An 18,968-nucleotide genomic window follows, 5' to 3' on the forward strand; every position below is an offset into this window, starting at 1 on the left:
CAGGTAAAAACACTAAACATAAAAACAGTAAAAAACAGCAAGAAACTAAATTATATTAAGAAAATGCAGTACAAAATAAGTAGGTCTTTAATTTTTTTTTAAAAACCTCTATGGACTGTGGTGCCCTCAGGTGGTTGGGGAGGGCGTTCCACAGTCGAGGGGCAGCCGCCTGGAAGGCCCTATCTCCCATAGAGCGGAGTTTGGACTTGGGGACCTGGAGTTTGTGACTGTCAGAGGAACGGAGATGTCGGGTTGAGTTATTGATGAGTTCTTTGAGATACAATGGTGCGCTGCCGTGGACACACTGATAGGTCAGGAGACAGATCTTATACTCAATCCTAAAACCTAACAGGAAGCCAGTGAAGTTTATGGAGGATGGGTGTGATGTGCTCAAATTTGCGCACCCCCATCAGGACCCTGGCAGCGCAATTCTGAATGTACTGCAGTCTCTGCAGGCTCCTGCCAGGGATCCCGATGAGGAGTGCATTGCAGTAGTCGAGCCTGGAGGAGACAAAGGCATGAACCAGCTTCTCTGCATCAGAAAGAGAGAGGGAGGGGCGGAGTTTGGAAATGTTCCGGAGGTGAAAGAATGCAGTCTTACAAATAAATTGGATGTGGGTGTTAAATGATAGGTGGGGGTCAAATCGAACCCCCAGGTTTGTTATAGAGGATGTGAGAGGAATGTCATGACCAGCAAATGAGTAAACAGTCAAGGGGGAGGATCGGAGTTGATGTGGGGTCCCAATGAGGAGACCTTCAGTTTTGGAGCTGTTTAACTGAAGGAAGTTGTCAGTCATCCATGCCTTTGTCTCCTCCAGGCAGGCAGTTAGAGTGGAGAGTGATGATGCGGAGGATGTGGGGTCCAACCTGACATAGAGCTGAGTATCATCAGCATAGCAGTGGAAAGCAACTCCATGCCTGCTGATGATGTGGCCCAGGGGGAGCATATAAATGGAGAAAAGGGTGGGGCCGAGGACCGAACCCTGAGGCACTCCACATGTAACTGTGTGGGGCCTCGACCTGGCTCCCCCCAGGGCCACATACTCAACTCTATCAGTCAGGTAGGACCGAAACCACTGAAATGCTGTGTGTGAAATGCCGATGAAGTGTTGCAGACGGTGGAGGAGGATGGTGTGGTCCACAGTGTCGAAGGCGGCTGAGAGGTCCAAGAGCAGGAGGAGGGATGGAGAGCCCTGGTCAGCAGCCACAAGCAGATCGTTTGTGACCCTGACCAGGGCTGTCTCTGTACTATGGGCAGAACGGAAGCAAGACTGGAATTTTTCATAAAGACTGTGTGAGTGAAGGTGGTTGTGGATTTGGGTGACAATTTTCAATGACTTTGGAGAGAAATGGGAGGTTAGAAATGGGCCGGTAATTTGATAAAATATCAGGATCGAGGGAGGGTTTCTTAAGCCGAGGGTTGATAAGTGCAGTTTTCAGAGAAATTGGAAGATGGCCAGATTGCAGGGAAGAGTTTATGATGGTGGTGATGAGAGGGCTTAAGAAAGTCGTATTTGATTTGATCAGGGCAGTGGGAAGGGGGTCCAATGAACACGTTGAGGGTCTCATGCTGTGTATGAGAGTCTCAACCTGTCTATGTGTGGGGAGAATAAAATGAGAGAATGTTGGTGCTGAGGTTGGGGGGATGGATGGAATGACATTGCCGGGTATTAGGTTAGAGCGGATGGTAGTTATTTTTGTGGTGAATGAATCAAGGAATTTATTGCACTGGTCGTCAGTACTGTTATTTTGCCTCGGGGCAGGTGGACTTAGAAGATAATTTATTGTTTTAAAGAGCTGTTTTGAATTTCCTGGATTATTGTTAATGATGTTGGAATAGTATTGTGACTGAGTGATTTTGAATATGATCTTTGGTGCTCTCTATAAGCAGTTTTATGGACAGTCAGCCCAGAGGTAACGTAGCGCCTCTCAAGGACCCTCCCAGCCGCCTTCTGTCTACGCAGCGCACCAGTGTACCACGGAGCAGAGCGTGTAAATGTTACAGTCCGTGTCTTAAGGGGCGCATGGGCATCAAGTATCTCTTGCAGTCCAGTATTGTAATGGTCGACAAGCGCGAGTGATGGGCGGATATGGCCAGGTTTTGTAAGTCGTAAGACAGGTGTTCAGGGTTAATTTCTTTTGTTTTGCGAAAGCAGATTTTGTGTTTAGGCTTATTGAGTGAGGTCAGGAATGAAAAATCTAATGATATGGCATTATGATCAGATATGCCTAAATCATGTACATGAACATTGTTGACAGGAAAATTTGTTATAATGAGGTCCAATGTGCGCCCTTTTGTATGGGTAGGGACTGTCATGAGATTAAGTGTATCAAGAAGTTGTAATAGTTCTGTAGTATATAGACTTGTGGGAGAATTAACATGGATATTAAAGTCTCCAAGAATTTCCACATTGTTTGATGTGGTGCACACTGACAAGAGTAGCTCAGTTAATTCTGAAATAAAACGTGGGTGTGGTTTAGGTGGCCGATATATGAGGATGGTTGTAAGTGGGATGGGTTTTTCACACGTAAAAGCCAAGCATTCAAATGATGACAGCTTTGGCAAGGTCACAGAGGACAGGTGAAAATCAGAACGATGAATAACCGCCAAACCCCCTCCACGTCCATTTCCCCTAGCTTTTTCCAGATATGTGTAGCCAGGGGGGCACGCTTCATTAAGTGCAGAGTACACTTCTGGTTTGTGCCAGGTCTCAGTGAGGCACATAAAATCAAGCTTCTGATCAAATATATAGTTGTGGATAAAGGATGCCTTATTGGTAAGTGATTGACAGTTTAACAGTTCCATTTTAATCAATGAAGATGGAGTCCACTTTACCAGAGAGCGCAGCACAGTAGAGTCCACTCCACGTTTCACAGGACGCGCAGTGCGTTGTTCCTCCAGCAGGGGGCCTGGGTGTGGTCGGTTATAGTTTTTTAGACCTGAGCCACGGGCGCTCTGATGACGCATCCGATGATGTCGTTGGTGTGCGCCGGTGCTAGCAGCTGTCCACAGGCTTGGAATTGAGCTCTCGGTGATGCTCTCGGAGTAAACAAGACGCCGCCGTGACCCTCTATGGACGTAGCAGGGTCGGCGAAGAATTCCCAATTGCTTGAGAGCAGAGATGTTTGATGGGGCAAGGCGAGTGTTAAGTTCCAAGAGTTGGTTCGGCAGGTACCGGAGCATGGTGGATATAAGAGTCGTTGTGATGCTACAGTTAGCAGCTATCCATGGATCCGGCAAACGTGGATGAATGATGACTATGTACACCAGGATAAGTGGCAGTGCCCGTAGTAACCCTGGGGACAAGTGTGGCATACGTTGGAAGTGAGGGGAGCCCATGTGGACTGTAAAAGATTAGGTTTCAGGACAGTATCTGGTGGTAGCAGCCGATTAGCCTAGCCACGGACCGACGCAGCTCGATGGGCGAGAAAGCTTCAGCCAACTACTGTATTGTGACTGTCCGAGGGTTTATACCATCAATATATTCGATTTGCTGAAACCAGTCCAGCTGACAAGATCCCCAGCTATATCTCAGGGCGATGAATAGCTCCAGATCACTCACCACTCCGGCAGTAAGGGCAGCTCCAGGTAAGAAACATCCGAGCCTAGATGGTTTAATATCCAAACAAAGCTGGACAAAGGGCTCAATATCTGTTATCAGTAGAACAGATAAACAGAAAAGTTATAGCAGTTTTAGCAGGCTGAGAAGCGGCGAACACACGACGCCAGCGTCCTCTCCACCCACCCAGTAACTCCCAACAGTCTTCAGCAAAAAAAGCACATCATGCGTTGTGGTCGTATGTAGGTGCAGTTCCTCAATCTAACCTGGATCCGGCCCGGTTCCGGCTGACTACATCATGCGTTGTGGTCGTATGTAGGTGCAGTTCCTCAATCTAACCTGGATACGGCCCGGATCCGGCTGACTATATCATGCGTTGTGGTCGTATGTAGGTGCAGTTCCTCAATCTATCCTGGATCCGGCCCGGTTCCCGGCTGACTACATCATGCGTTGTGGTCGTATGTAGGTGCAGGTCCTCAAAACTTACCTGGATACCGCCCGGATCCGGCTGACTACATCATGCGTTGTGGTCGTATGTAGGTGCAGGTCCGCAATCTAACCTGGATATGGCCCGGATCCGGCTGACTACATCATGTGTTGTGGTCGTATGTAGGTGCAGTTCCTCAATCTAACCTGGATACGGCCCGGATCCGGCTGACTACATCATGCGTTGTGGTCGTATGTAGGTGCAGTTCCTCAATCTATCCTGGATCCGGCCCGGTTCCGGCTGACTACATCATGCGTTGTGGTCGTATGTAGGTGCAGGTCCTCAATCTAACCTGGATACCGCCCGGATCCGGCTGACTACATCATGCGTTGTGGTCGTATGTAGGTGCAGGTCCTCAATCTAACCTGGATACGGCCCGGATCCGGCTGACTACATCATGCGTTGGCGTCGTATGTAGGTGCAGTTCCTCAATCTAACCTGGATACGGCCCGGATCCGGCTGACTATATCATGCGTTGTGGTCGTATGTAGGTGCAGTTCCTCAATCTAACCTGGATCCGGCCCGGTTCCGGCTGACTACATCATGCGTTGTGGTCGTATGTAGGTGCAGGTCCTCAATCTAACCTGGATACGGCCCGGATACGGCTGACTATATCATGTGTTGTGGTCGTATGTAGGTGCAGTTCCTCAATCTAACCTGGATACGGCCCGGATCCGGCTGACTACATCATGCGTTGTGGTCGTATGTAGGTGCAGTTCCTCAATCTAACCTGGATACGGCCCGGATCCGGCTGACTACATCATGCGTTGTGGTCGTATGTAGGTGCAGGTCCTCAATCTAACCTGGATACGGCCCGGTTCCGGCTGACTATATCATGTGTTGTGGTCGTATGTAGGTGCAGTTCCTCAATCTAACCTGGATACGGCCCGGATCCGGCTGACTATATCATCATCATCGTTTAGTGGACTTTTATTCTAGGTACTACCAGAAGCCCAGAGTTTTGTGACCTTAAAGAGCGTGATGGATTGTAAGGTGATATAATTCAGTAGCAATACTTTATAATTGATATAGAACTTAATAGGTAAACAGTGTAGAGATAATAAAATTGGTGTTATATGATCATATTTTCTTTACCTAGTAAGAACTCATTTTGGACTAATTGTAGCTTGTTTATTGAGAATGCAGGATCCAGTAATCTAGTCTAGAGGTCATGAATGCATGAACTAACTTTTCTGCATCAGAAACAGATAGCATGTGCCGGAGCTTAGCGATGTTTATGAGGTGGAAAAAGGCTGTTTTTGTAACATATGAAATATGATTTTCGAAAGACAAGTTGCTGTCTAATATAACACCCAGGTCTTTAACTGAAGAGGATGAAGTTACAGTAAGTCAAGTCAAGTCAAGTTTATTTGTATAACGCTTTTCACAATACAGATTGTATCAAAGCAGCTTCACAGTATTAAATTTAAATAATACAACAAAGTTTGTTTCAAGAGGAATTTATTGATTGATAAAATAAAATTAAATATCCCCAAAATATCCCCAACTGAGCAAGCCAAAGGCAACAGTGGCAAGGAACCGAAAAACTCCATCAAGTGACCTAATGGTGTCCTAAAACTCCATCAGGTGACCTAATGGAGAAAAAAAAACCTTGGGAGAACCCAGGCTCAGTCGGGGGCCAGTTCTCCTCTGGCATTTATGAGCTAGAGGCCGGATTGTAGTTTGAACTATAGGATTATATGAATGCCTGGCTGAAGAGATGCGACTTTAATCTAGTTTTAAACTGGGAGAGCGAGTCTGAGCAACGAACAGTATCAGGAAGACTATTCCAGAGTTTTGGAGCCAAATGTGAAAATGCTCTCCCTCCTTTGGTGGTTCTGAATATCCTAGGTATGACCAAAAGCCTTGAATTTAGTGATCTTAAAGCAGGGCTCAGTAGTTTCGGGATTTCTTCGCTGTATTCTCGCTTTTTGCTCGCAGGTTTCTCTCTAGAGCTCCCCCCACAGCTTCGGAATAGATATTTGACAACACTGTTGTAAAAACTCGTTGGCGATTCTCAGACACCAGAGGCTAGTAGATCAACGACATCAAAGCAGATGGGACATTCTTTAAAACGTCTTCTTCATTCGGGTTCGAACAGCGTGAGGGAGCGCAATAATGACCGCATTTTAGCAGATTTCTTTTGGCCGTAAAGCAATTGTTTACATCGCAAGACCTGATATCACGCGAGACTTCCTGATGCAGCGGCCGGCGGCCCGCCGGCTCAAAGTTGCAAGTGCGGATTTTCCGCTCACGGGCACCAGGGGGGTGCGAAACGACCACCATTCAACCCAAAATAAGTAATATAACCATTCCAGTGACTCCGAAGCTGTTCAGTTAAGGTAAAAAAGTTACTTAGTTCACCTTTAAAGAGCGCGATGGATTATAGGGTGATAGAAGATCCGTTAAATAGACTGGAGCTAAGCCGTTTAGGGCTTTATAAGTCAGTAGCAATATCTTATAATTAATACGGAGCTTTATAGGTAACCAATGCAGTGATGATAAAATCGGTGTTATATGATCATATTTTCTTGATCTCGTAAGAACTCTAGCGGCGGCATTTTGGACTAACTGTAGCTTGTTTATTGAGGATGCAGGACAACCAGCTAATAAAGCATTACAGTAATCCAGTCCCGAGGTCATTAATGCATGAACTAACTTTTCTGCATCAGAAACTGATAGCATATTACGTAGCTTAGCAATGTTTCTAAGGTGGAAAAAGGCTGTTTTTGTAACATATGAAATATGATTTTCAAAAGACAGGTTGCAATCGAGTATAACACCCAGGTCTTTTACTGTAGAGGATAAAGTAACAGGACATCCTATGATGTTAAAGTTGTATTGTGCGAGGTTTTGTGGGCGTTTTTTTGAACCGATAAGTATTACCTCTGTCTTGTCTGGATTTAATAAAAGAAAATTACGCGTCATCCAATCTTTTATATCTTTAACACACTCTGTCAATTTGGAAAATTTAGCGTTTTCATCCGGCCGTGATGAAATATATATTTGAGTGTCATCAGCATAACAATGGAAACTAATTCCATGTTTCCTTATAATATTTCCAAGTGGCATCATATACATGGAAAATAACAGAGGGCCTAATACAGATCCCTGCGGCACTCCATAGTTTACTGGAGTTATGATTGATTTTTCTCCATTCAAATAGACAAAATGGTAGCGGTCAGATGTATGATTTGAACCAGCTTAGTGCTTGTCCTTGAACACCAGTATAATTTTGTAGTCGATCTAAGAGTAATGTATGATCTATAGTATCGAACGCAGCACTAAGATCAAGTAAAACTAGTATTGAGATACAGCCTTGGTCAGAAGCTAAAAGTAAATCATTTGTGATTTTAACGAGCGCAGTTTCAGTGCTATGGTGCGGTCTGAATCCAGACTGAAACTTTTCATAGATATCATTTTGTTGCAAGAAAGAGCCCAGTTGAGCTGACACCACTTTTTCTAATATTTTAGACATAAATGGAAGATTTGAAATGGGTCTATAATTTGCTAGATTATTATGATCTAATTGTGGTTTCTTAATGAGTGGTTTTATAACTGCCAGTTTAAATGTTCTTGGAACATGACCTAAAGATAAAGACGAGTTAATAATATTGAGGAGAGGCTCTTCCACTACAGGTAACACTTCTTTCAGTAGTTTAGTTGGTATAGGATCTAATAAACATGTTGTTGTTTTAGATGAAGTGATAAGTTTATTTAACTCTTTTTGTTCTATAGTTGTAAAGCACTGTAATTGTTCTTGCGGGGTGATAATTGAAGCTGAATTATAAGACGCGATTGAAGATTGAACGTTTACAATTGTGGTTCTGATGCTTTCTATTTTCTCAGTGAAGAAGTTCATGAAATCATTACTACTGAACTGTAACGGGATATTTTGTTCGGGTGACGTCTGTTTATTTGTTAGTCTAGCCACGGTGTTAAATAAAAACCTTGGATTGTTTTGGTTGTTTTCTATTAGTTTGCGGAGGTGCTCAGCCCTGGCCGCTTTTAGGGCCTTTTTATAACGTGACATACTGTCTTTCCACGTGATTCTAAAGACCTCTAAATTAGTTTGTTTCCATTTACGCTCTAAAATACGGGTTTTTCTCTTAAAAACATGCATAGTATTGTTATACCATGGTGCTTTATTTTTCTCTCTGACCTTTTTTAATTTAATAGGTGCAACCACATTCAATGTTCTAGAGAGAATGGTGCTCATAGTGCTAGTTAGTTCTTCTAGTTCATCTGTTTGTTTGGGTTCAGGCAGCAGCTGAGACAGATTAGATAAGCAATTTGAGAAATTATCTATGGTGGATGGGAGGATTGTTCTGCCTGGTCGATAACGCGACGCCGCATGACATATTACAGCAGTACGTAATATGCAAGTTACCATGTAGTGATCAGTGACTTCATCACTTTGTGGAATGATATCTATATCGGTTGGATCGGTTCCATGTGATATAATTAAATCGAGTGTATGATTAAGACGATGTGTTGGTCCGGTGACGTTTTGCTTGACCCCAAATGAATTTAATAAATCTGTAAACGCAGCTCCTAACGCATCATTTGGATTATCTATGTGTATGTTAAAATCTCCAACAATTAATGCTTTATCGACATTGACTAATAGGTCTGAGAGAAAATCTGCAAACTCTTTTAGGAAATCAGCGTAAGGCCCTGGCGGTCTATATACGGTAGCCAAGGCTAGAGATAATAGGGATGTTTTTCAGAGCGTAACATTTAGTACAAGTACTTCAAATGAAATAAACTTATAACCCGTTTTCTGAGTAACATTTAGAATATCTCTATAAATGGTTGCAACACCTCCGCCACGACCAATCAGACGGGGCTCATGCTTATAACAGTATCCAGGAGGAGTAGACTCATTAATACCGAAATAATCATTTGGTTTAAGCCAGGTTTCAGTAAGGCAAAGTACATCGAAGCTATTATCTGTGACTATTTCATTTACAATAACTGCCTTAGGTGTGAGTGATCTAATGTTTAGAAGACCTAGCTTTAGAAATAGTTTTTGTTTACTAATAGCAACATTTTCTGTTTTAATAACAATTCGATTTTTCCTAGATCCTGCATTAGATTTATTATTTGATCTCACTAAACGAGGAATAGACACGGTTTCTATGCAATGTTCTACACTAGTATTTATATCAGTTGAATTGGATGAAAGGAAAGTACATCCTTCTAAATGCAAATTATATTCTAATAGGTTCGACGTATTGGTTTTTGATCCAATAAGTAATAATTCAGTCTTATCTCAATTTAACAGAAGAAAATTAGAGGTCATCCAATATTTTATATCTTTAACACACTATGTCAACTTACATAATTTAGAGATTTCATCTGGTCGTGATGAAATGTATAACTGAGTATCATCAGCATAACAGTTAACTAATTAATACAGCATAACAGTTAACTAATTCAATGTTTTCTTAAAATATTACCAAGTGGCAGCATATATATTGAGAATAGCATAGGGCCTAACACAGATCCTTGCGGCACTCCATAATTTATTGACTTATCTTGGATTTTCCCAAATCTAAAAAGAAAAAATGGTAATGATCTGATAGGTACAATCTAAACCACCTTAATGCCTGTCCATGAATACCCGTGTAATTTTGTAGCACTAAGATCAAGTAAAACTAGTATTAAGATACAGTTTTGGTCAGAAGCTAGAAGTAAGTCATTTGTAATTCTAACGAGCGCAGTTTATGTGCTATGATGGGGCCGGATTCCAGAATATTTTTCATACATATCATTATTTAGCAAAAAATAGCACAATTGAGTGGTCATGACTTTTTCTAGTATTTTAGACATAAATGGAAGATTTGAAATGGGTCTGAAATTTGCTAATTCATTTCGATCTAATTGTGATTTCTTTATGAGAGGCTTAATAACTGCCAGCTTCAACGATCTTCGAACATAACCTAGAGATAAAGACGAGCTGATAATATTGAGAAGAGGCTCTTCTGCTACAGGGGACAATTCTATCAGTGGTTTAGTGGGTATTGGATCTAATAAACATGTTGTTGGTTTAGATGCAGAGATTAGTTTATTTAGCTCTTCCTGTCCTGTTCTTGAGGGGCGATAATTGTGGCTGAATCATAAGACGCTGTCAAAAGTAGTACATTTACAATTCTATTTCTCATGCTTTCAATTTTCTCAGTGAAGAAAATCCTTAAGTCATAACTACTAAACTGTAATGGAATAATCTGTTCAGGTGATGTCTGTTTATTTGGTAATCTCGCCACTGTACTAGTACTGCGGAGCTAAACCACTTAGTGCTTTGTAAGTAATCAGCAATATTATAAAATGTATGCATTGTTTAATAGGGAGCCAGTGCAGTGTTGACAGAACAGGGCTAATATGGTCATACTTCCTGGTTCTGGTAAGAACTCGAGCTGCTGTGTTTTGGACCAGCTGTAGTTTGTTTATTAAGTGTACAGGGCAACCACCCAGTAGAGCATTACAATAATCTAGCCTTGAGGTCATGAACGAATGAACTAACTGTTCCACATTTGTCATTGAAAGCATATGTTGTAATTTAGATATATTTTTAAGATGGAAGAATGCGGTTTTACAGACACTAGACACGTGACTTTCAAATGAAAGATTGGTATCAAAGAGCACACACACACACACACCCAGGTTCCTAACCGACGACGAAGACTTGAAAGAGCAGCCATCAAGTGTTAGACAGTATTCTAGGTTATTACGCGAGGACGTTTTTGGTCCAATAATTAAAAACTGTTTTTTCAGAATTAAGTAGTAGGAAATTACTAGTCATCCAATTTTTTATATCACCTATACATTCCGTTAATTTTGTGAATTGGTAAGTTTCATCAGGGCGTGAAAAATATAGAGATGAGTATCATCAGCATAACAGAGAAAACTAATGCTGTCACGGGTGGTTGAAGGAAGGCAGACGGAGACGAAGATATATTTCCACAAACAAAGGTTTAATATAATAAATAAGACAGCAGAACAGGTAGCAACACACACTAAAATGTAATGGAGATTGGACCAAACAGATAACAGTGATTGACTAAACAGGTGATACAACTGAACTGATAATGACAGAAACCATAGAAACGAAGGAGTGGCGGGAAAAGAACAAAGGAAGACAGGAACCAATCAAAACACAAACAGAAAGTCCAAACAAGCACTGATACGTGACAGTATTCCCCCCTCCCAGTAGGTCCTCGCACCTTAGATAGACCAACTGCGGAGGGAGGAGGACGAAGAGTAGGTGAAGGGCAGACAGAAGGCAGGAGAGACCAGGGCGGAGCAGACGGAGGGAGGAGCCATGGTGGAGGTAGGGCCGTGCAGGAGGCCATGGCGGAGACGACCCTTCAGGCGGCCATGGCGGAGACGCCCCTTCAGGCGGCCATGGCGGAGACGCCCCTTCAGGCGGCCATGGCGGAGACGCCCCTTCAGGCGGCCATGGCGGAGACGCCCCTTCAGGCGGCCATGGCGGAGAACGGGCTGACGACTCCAGGCGGCCCACTGACGGAGGTGGAGCCCTGGTCGCGGAGGCCGGAGGGGGAGACCGGGGATCCACCGACCATGAATGGAGCTGGAGACTGGCAGACCCGCGGCGACCCCACATGACTGATGGTGGAATAAGGGTGAGCTGAGGGGCTGACAGGAAGCAGCGGAGGCGTGGATGAGGAGATTATGATGGGAGGGCTCAGGCTCAGGAACAGATACAGTTCTTGGGACAGGAACAGGCTTGGACGTGGCGGTGGCCATCTTTGCCGAGGGCTCAGGCGGTGAGGCGGCGGCCACCTTGTGGTTGAGGAGATTCCCCCTTCCATATGTAAAGCGCTTTGAGTACCTAGAAGAACGCTATATAAATGTAACAAATTATTATTATTATAGGGTCTAACATACATGTTGTCGATTTAGATGATTTAACGAGTTTAGCGAATTCTTCCTCTCCTATAGCAACGACTGAATGGAATTGTTCCTCAGGGACACTACAATGCACTGCCTGATGTGATACTGTAGTAGACGGTTGCAGTGTTATAATTTTCTCCCTGATATTATCAATCTTGCAAGTTAAGAAGTTCATAAAGTCTTTACTGCTGTGCTGCTTGGAACATCAGAAGTTGAAGCTTTATTTGTTAAGCCTAACCCTAAATGATGTTTTATTAACAAGGTTCGGGAGGAGCACGTTCAGATAATTAACACAAGCGGAAAGCACTCAGCAATCAATGGTGAGAGGTATAAATACTCAGCAGTCTCACCTCATTCCATTGACAGTTTTTGCAGCAGTTTAGTAGCTTCTTCTCAGCTCTGCAGCCATGTCTCAACGCCCAAGCTCTTCCTCTGACGAAGAAGCAAACTTTGCCAGGGAGGCACCTGCGCATTCCACCGGTCCCACGACCATACCTCCTACGCCGGATGTTGCACCTGAGCGCCAGGCTTCTTCTCGCGGCCGCACACCGGCCCGAACAGCCCTGCGCTCACCAAGGCGCCGTGGCCAGTCTTCACCGCCCCCGGCAAGACTTCCATCTACTTCTCCAGCTTCCTCCTACCGCTCGGCCGTTCCGACGATCCCACCTATCGGGAAATGGACCGTAGCCGGATTAAGACAAGCACTGGGGAATTCAGACATACAAGCTTCGCGGAAAATGAACAAGGCGGAGCTGTATGATCTGTTCGTTTCCTTACAGTCAACTTCCAAGACGACCCACAGGCAGAGCAAAGCCCGTAGGGCCCAAAAATCGCCTGCCCAGTCACCACTATCGTCTTCCCGCTCAGGATCCGGATCGCTTCGTCCACCAAGACGCAGCAACAGGCCTTCAGCGAGCCTGGGCCGCGCACCAGATTCCGCCATGGCAGTCCCACCTCTCGATGAGGCCCAGCCCTCCACCATGGCTTCTGCTACCACAGCGCAGCAAGTAGCCGGGCCCAGCGGCCCCCCCACAACCACTCAGTTTACTCCAGCTGTTTCTAACCCTTTTCCTTTTCAGTGGCCTCCAGCTCCCGTCGCAGACATTAGCACGGGGCTATCACCGATAGCAGCACAGGCACATCCATTTCAACAGTCTCATCCAACAGGTTACATCCCCGCCCACTTTCAGTGGCCTGCAGCTCCAGCAGCTCAATCAAGCACTGGCCCGCCTCCGTTTGCAGCTCATTCACACAATCCTTCGTATCCTGCAACTAACTTTCCTTTTCAAGCCACAACAGGTCATCCAAGCGTGAGGCCGCCGCCGACATTCGCAGACCCGGCTCACGCCCTTCCCAGCTCTATGTTACAAAAATCACCTTATTCTCTGTTCACAGCAACACCGATGCCCGTGCCGTCCAACGCAGTCGCCATGGAACCACCACCAGTATCCCAAAACATTCGTGCACAGATCCTTTCAGGTGCGGATGTAGATCTTTCCTCTCTTCTCTCTCTACTCCCCTCAGCCGAACCTGACCATCAAATAGATTGTGGGGATTTCTCGGTCACCCTGAAAAACACAAACACTCACTCATCTCGCATTCTTTCATTTTCCGAGTTTTCAATTGCTTTTTCCCGCTACACTGAAATAATCTGTTCAGCTTTCCCCCACAGGCGGCGCGAACTGAATGACTACCAATCTATCATAGCCGAACTCGCGCTGTCCTATGGGGGTGGGCATTTTTATACTTACCACCGACTTTTTTCAGCCAAAAGTGCCGTGCGAGTCGCACAGTGGAACCAGTGCACATACTGGGGCGCACTCGACCAGGATCTTCACAGCAGGGTGTTTCTGGGCTGTAAAAACATCACTTGCGCAGTCTGCAGGTCAGTATCACACACGACCACGTCGTGCCCGAAGGTTAATTCTTCCTCTCTTCCCTACCCAGAAAAAAGCAACGCTAGATCCACCAGCTATGTGCCGCGTGCTGCAACCACCAGCGCAAGGCAGGACTCTGCTTTTGACGAAAGCAGGCAGCCTTGTAATTTTTTCAATGCAGGCAAATGCCAAAGATCGCGCTGCAGGTTTATGCACATCTGCAGCTTCTGTGGCGGCGCTCATGCTCGCATTGTATGTCCAGTTTTCAAGTCCGTGAATAAAAAATCTAAAAATTATTGGGAGACTCCTGTAAATATTTTGCGCATGCACTTCGAACTAGCTCATCACCCGGATGCCGAATTTACTGATTATCTGCTGTCAGGTTTGAAAAATGGTTTTAAGCCCGGCTTAGAATGTCCGCTTTCCCAAAACATCATATGTAAAAATCTCCAATCCGCCCTTATAGAACCTGAAGTCGTAGACAAACTGATCAAAAAAGAAGTTGAGTCTGGCTTCATGATCGGTCCATTCGACAAACCGCCATTTAATATTTTTCGTATCAGCCCAATCGGAGTGGCTACAAGGAAATTCTCGGGTAAAAAACGTCTAATAATCGACTTATCAGCCCCGCATAATTCCCCGTTCCCAAGCATAAACAGCTTGATCCCTCTCGACGAATTTTCGCTCAAATACCACGACATAGATCAAGCTATCGATATGATCAAAATCGCAGGTCAGGGTGCTTGGCTCGCAAAACTCGACGTCACATCTGCTTTCAAAGTAATGCCCATCCATCCAGGTTCATGGCATCTTTTTGGAGTGCGCTGGCTTGGGAAATATTATTTCGCAGTACGTTTAACATTCGGATGCAAAAGCAGCCCGAAAATATTTGATATGCTATCAGAAGCCGTTTGCTGGATCTTGTCGAACAACTACGCAATTCCTTACCTTATTCATCTGTTAGATGATTTTCTAATAATCTCGCCTCCCGATGCTATCCCAGCTGCGCACCTCCTCACGGTACAAAACGTTTTCTCAGAGCTAGGAATTCCTATCGCACAGGAAAAAACCATGGGCCCTGCAACATCTATCGAGTTCCTAGGAATTCATTTGGATTCAGACAAACTCCAAGCATCCCTCCCCAAAGAAAAAATCGATCGAATAATCCTCGTCTCTTCTACTTTCCTCGAAGAATCAAATTTTTCAAAACGCGAACTCCTGTCCCTGCTCGGACATCTAAACTTCGCAATGCGCATCATCCCGCAGGGCCGCCCCTTCATCGCGCATCTCCTCTCACTCGCGTCCTCCGTCCACTCACTAGAAGACCGCATTTCTATAACCCAAGCATGTCGCGACGAACTTGGGCTATGGATAACTTTTCTTAAACAGTGGAACGGCCTCTCTTTTTTCTACAACAACCTTGTTTCATCCCCCACCGACATCCAATTGTTTACAGACGCTGCCCCCTCTATAGGGTTCGGGGGTTTTTATCAAGGTCGTTGGTTCGCGGCTCCGTGGCCACCTCAGCTCCAGGACATATCTCAATCCTCAGCTCTATTCGAGCTTTACCCTCTCGTGGTAGCAGCTTTCCTGTGGGGAAAAGAATGGGCCGCAAGTAGCGTTTTAGTGCATTGCGACAACGACGCAACAGTGCATTGCATTAACAAAGGCCGTTCCCATTCACCCGCTCTGATGCCACTCTTAAGACGTCTCATCTGGATTTCGGCTTGCGACCAATTCATTATCATTGCTAAACACATCCCTGGGTCAAAAAACCAAATCGCTGACTCTCTGTCTCGTTTTCTGTTTCAGAAATTCAGGATGCTGGCTCCAGAGGCGGATCAATTCCCAACTCCAGTTCCTCGTTATTCAGAACTAATATTCCCGTAACCCATCCGTTAAAACCTCTGCTTGACGCATCACTCGACACTATCCTCCAAGCAGTATCTCCCAGGACCCTTCAATCCTATGTTACTGCTTGGAGATGTTTTAAAACGTTCCATGTCTCTTATAACTTGCCTTTCCCTGATTTTTCTCTTCTCTCAATCACCTCTTTTATCTCCTACCTTAATATCTCTAAGGGCCTGCAAGTTGGGTCCATCAAAGGTTATTTAAGCGGCATCCAGTTTTTTCATAAATTGATGTACGGCGCTCCCTCCTCTGAGATAAACAATTCACAAACCTCACTCCTGATTAAAGGGATTCAAAGATCCCAGCCTACCCGTCCCGACGCCAGGCAACCTATAACGCTAGACATTCTCACCATTTGTATTCGCGCCCTTCGCACAGGCTACCAAACTCTTGATATCGCTCGCACACTCGACGCCATGTTTATCTTAGCCTTTTTCGGTTTTCTTAGATGCTCAGAACTCGCCATCACTTCCAAATTTGACCCAAAAATCCATCCCACCATCTCAGACTTATCAGTACTAGATGGCGAAACCATTTCATATTTGATCAAACAAAGTAAGACTGACCAAACCAAAAAAGGTCACTTCATCTACATTTTTAACCTCGCTTCGCAAATCCAACCATACCAGTCAATTCTGGCATATCTGCAATGGAGAAGTTCTCAGGCTAAATCTCCTCTGGAACCCCTGTTCTTAGATGAATCCAAAAAACCCGTGACACGTTTTTGGTTCCAGAAACACCTCAAATCCGTTCTCCAACAGTCAGGCGTTCCAGCAAAGAATTTTTCAAGTCACTCATTCCGCATCGGGGCAGCAACTTCAGCAGCCCAAAAAGGCCTCTCCCAACAGCAGATTCAAGCCCTTGGGAGATGGTCCTCCGATGCTTTCCAAAGCTACATCAGGACCAACCGGTTCCATATTAAAAAAGCTCACCAAACCCTCATCGAGTAAAAAAAAAACAAAAAAAAAAAAAAACCTCTTTCTCTTCTTTACTGTCTCTTCTTTGCTGTCTCCTCTTTCTGTCCAGCGAGCATTGGTCTCACAGCGGACGGAGTGAGAACTTCCCAGTGGAGCACTTACATTTTCTCTTTCATCCAGCGATGCAGTATGAGAAACTCCTGGGCAAGCACTCACCTTCCTGTTTCCTTTCCGTCCAGCGAGCATTGGTCTCACAGCGGACGGAGTAAGAACTTTCCCAATGGAGCACTTGCGTTTTCTCTTTCATCCAATGATGCTGCGTGAGAAAATCTCCTGGGCAAGCACTCACTTTCCTGTTTCCTTTCCGTCCAGCGAGCATTGGTCTCACAATGGACGGAGTGAGAACTTTCCCAGTGGAGCACTTACGTTTTCTCTTTCATCCAATGATGCAGTATGAGAATCTCCTGGGCAAGCACTCATTTTCCTGTTTCCTTTCCGTCCAGCGAGCATTGGTCTCACAGCGGACGGAGTGAGAACTTTCCCAGTGGAGCACTTACGTTTTCTCTTTTCATCCAATGATGCAGTGTGAGAAAATCTCCTGGGCAAGCACTCACTTTCCTGTTTCCTTTCCGTCCAGCGAGCATTGGTCTCACAGTGGACGGAGTGAGAACTTTCCCAGCGGAGCACTTACGTTTTCTCTTTTCATCCAATGATGCAATGTGAGAAAATCTCCCGGGCAAGCACTCACTTTCCTGTTTCCTTTCTGTCCAGCGAGCATTGGTCTCACAGTGGACGGAGTGAGCACTTCCCCAGTAGAGTACTAATGTTTTCTCTTTTCTTCCAGCAACGCAGTGCGAGGAAATGTCAGAGGCAAGCACCCACCTCCCTGTTTCTGTAAACTACAACCGCTCCCGTTTACAGACCAACAGGGGACGTCAGCCGGGCAGGGAGCCACCATTACGGGCCTTCCCGGTCAAGCATCCAGGCCTTCTTGAGATACCAGCCCGCCAACTCGGCACTCATTTGGGGGATCTTTAGTCCGGCGGCTGTCCTCTGCTTTAGCTTTGGGGGGAGTACTCTGGGTTCGGGTTGAACTCCGAGCTCGGAGCCCTCCCTCCGGACAGCACGCCATATACGCATTAAACTTACCCATTCTAATTATATGTAAGTGTGAACTCGTGAAATGATGTTTTATTAACAAGGTTCGGGAGGAGCACGTTCAGATAATTAACACAAGCGGAAAGCACTCAGCAATCAATGGTGAGAGGTATAAATACTCAGCAGTCTCACCTCATTCCATTGACAGTTTTTGCAGCATCCCTCCACCACCCCTTCACCACACTTCTAGTACTAAACACTTACATACGGGGGGAGTACTCTGGGTTCGGGTTGAACTCCGAGCTCGGAGCCCTCCCTCCGGACAGCACGCCATATACGCATTAAACTTACCCATTCTAATTATATGTAAGTGTGAACTCGTGAACCCCACTGTATCAAATAAATACCTAGGGTTGTGTTTGTTTTCTTCTAAAAGTGTTGAAAAATCAGCAGATATAGCAGTTTTTAAGGCCTTTCTGTACACAATCGTGCTTTCTCCACGAAATGCGACAAACATCTAGTTTTGTTTTCTTCCAGCAATGCTCCATCTCTCTGGCTGCTCTCTTAAGGGCCTGAGTGTGCTCGCTGTACCACGGCGTTGGACTATTTTCTTTAATCTTCTTTAAGCGCAACGGAGCAACTGTGTCTAAAGTGCTGGAAAAGAGAGAGTTAAAAGTTTCTGTCGCAACATCGAGTTCTTCGGCTTTGCAGCCTTGGCTAAATGAAGTTTACACGAGACCAGATAATGATCTGAGATGTCATCGCTCTGCTGCAGAATTTCAACGCCATCAACATTTATTCTGTGTGATAATATTAGATCTAGAGTATGATTACGACAATGAGTAGGTCCTGACACGTGTTGTCTAACTCCAGTAGAGTTTACAATGTCTTTAAATGCCAAACCCATTGCATCTTTTTCATTATCTATATGTATATTAAAATCACCAACAATTAGGACTTTATCTGCAGCCAGAACTAACTCTGATAGAAAGTCAGTGAATTCTTTGATAAAGTGTGTATGGTGCCCTGGTGGCCTGTGTACAGTAGCCAGCACACATCTCAAACGTGAGTCATCATTTACACTAGATAATGTTACCAGTGTTGGGGAAAGTTACTTTTAAAAGTAAATGCAATACAATATTGTGTTACACACCAAAAGTAAAATAATAAGCTTCTGGCTGAAGGATATGCAAATTCACGC

General features: G+C 44.8%; 1 protein-coding gene across 4 annotated transcripts; it reads left to right on the forward strand.

Annotated features, from left to right (window-relative positions):
• Positions 1-12,202: 12,202 nt before the first annotated feature.
• LOC309481097 (uncharacterized protein) lies at positions 12,203-18,159 on the forward strand. Of its 4 annotated transcripts, XM_082145886.1 has the most exons (4): positions 12,203-13,443; positions 13,732-13,849; positions 15,654-15,727; positions 17,514-18,159. In XM_082145886.1, exons 1-3 carry the CDS (start codon positions 12,372-12,374, stop codon positions 15,718-15,720), a joined length of 1,257 nt encoding a protein of 418 aa, XP_082002012.1. In that variant the 5' UTR covers positions 12,203-12,371; the 3' UTR covers positions 15,721-15,727; positions 17,514-18,159. The 4 variants fall into 4 exon arrangements, with proteins under 4 accessions (XP_082002012.1, XP_082002011.1, XP_082002013.1 ...); XM_082145885.1 differs by having other exon boundaries at positions 12,203-13,849; XM_082145887.1 differs by lacking the exon at positions 13,732-13,849.
• Positions 18,160-18,968: the final 809 nt, after the last annotated feature.

This window comes from Leuciscus leuciscus, assembly GCF_965113295.1.
Source record: "Leuciscus leuciscus genome assembly, chromosome: 18".
Taxonomy (NCBI): domain Eukaryota; kingdom Metazoa; phylum Chordata; class Actinopteri; order Cypriniformes; family Leuciscidae; genus Leuciscus; species Leuciscus leuciscus.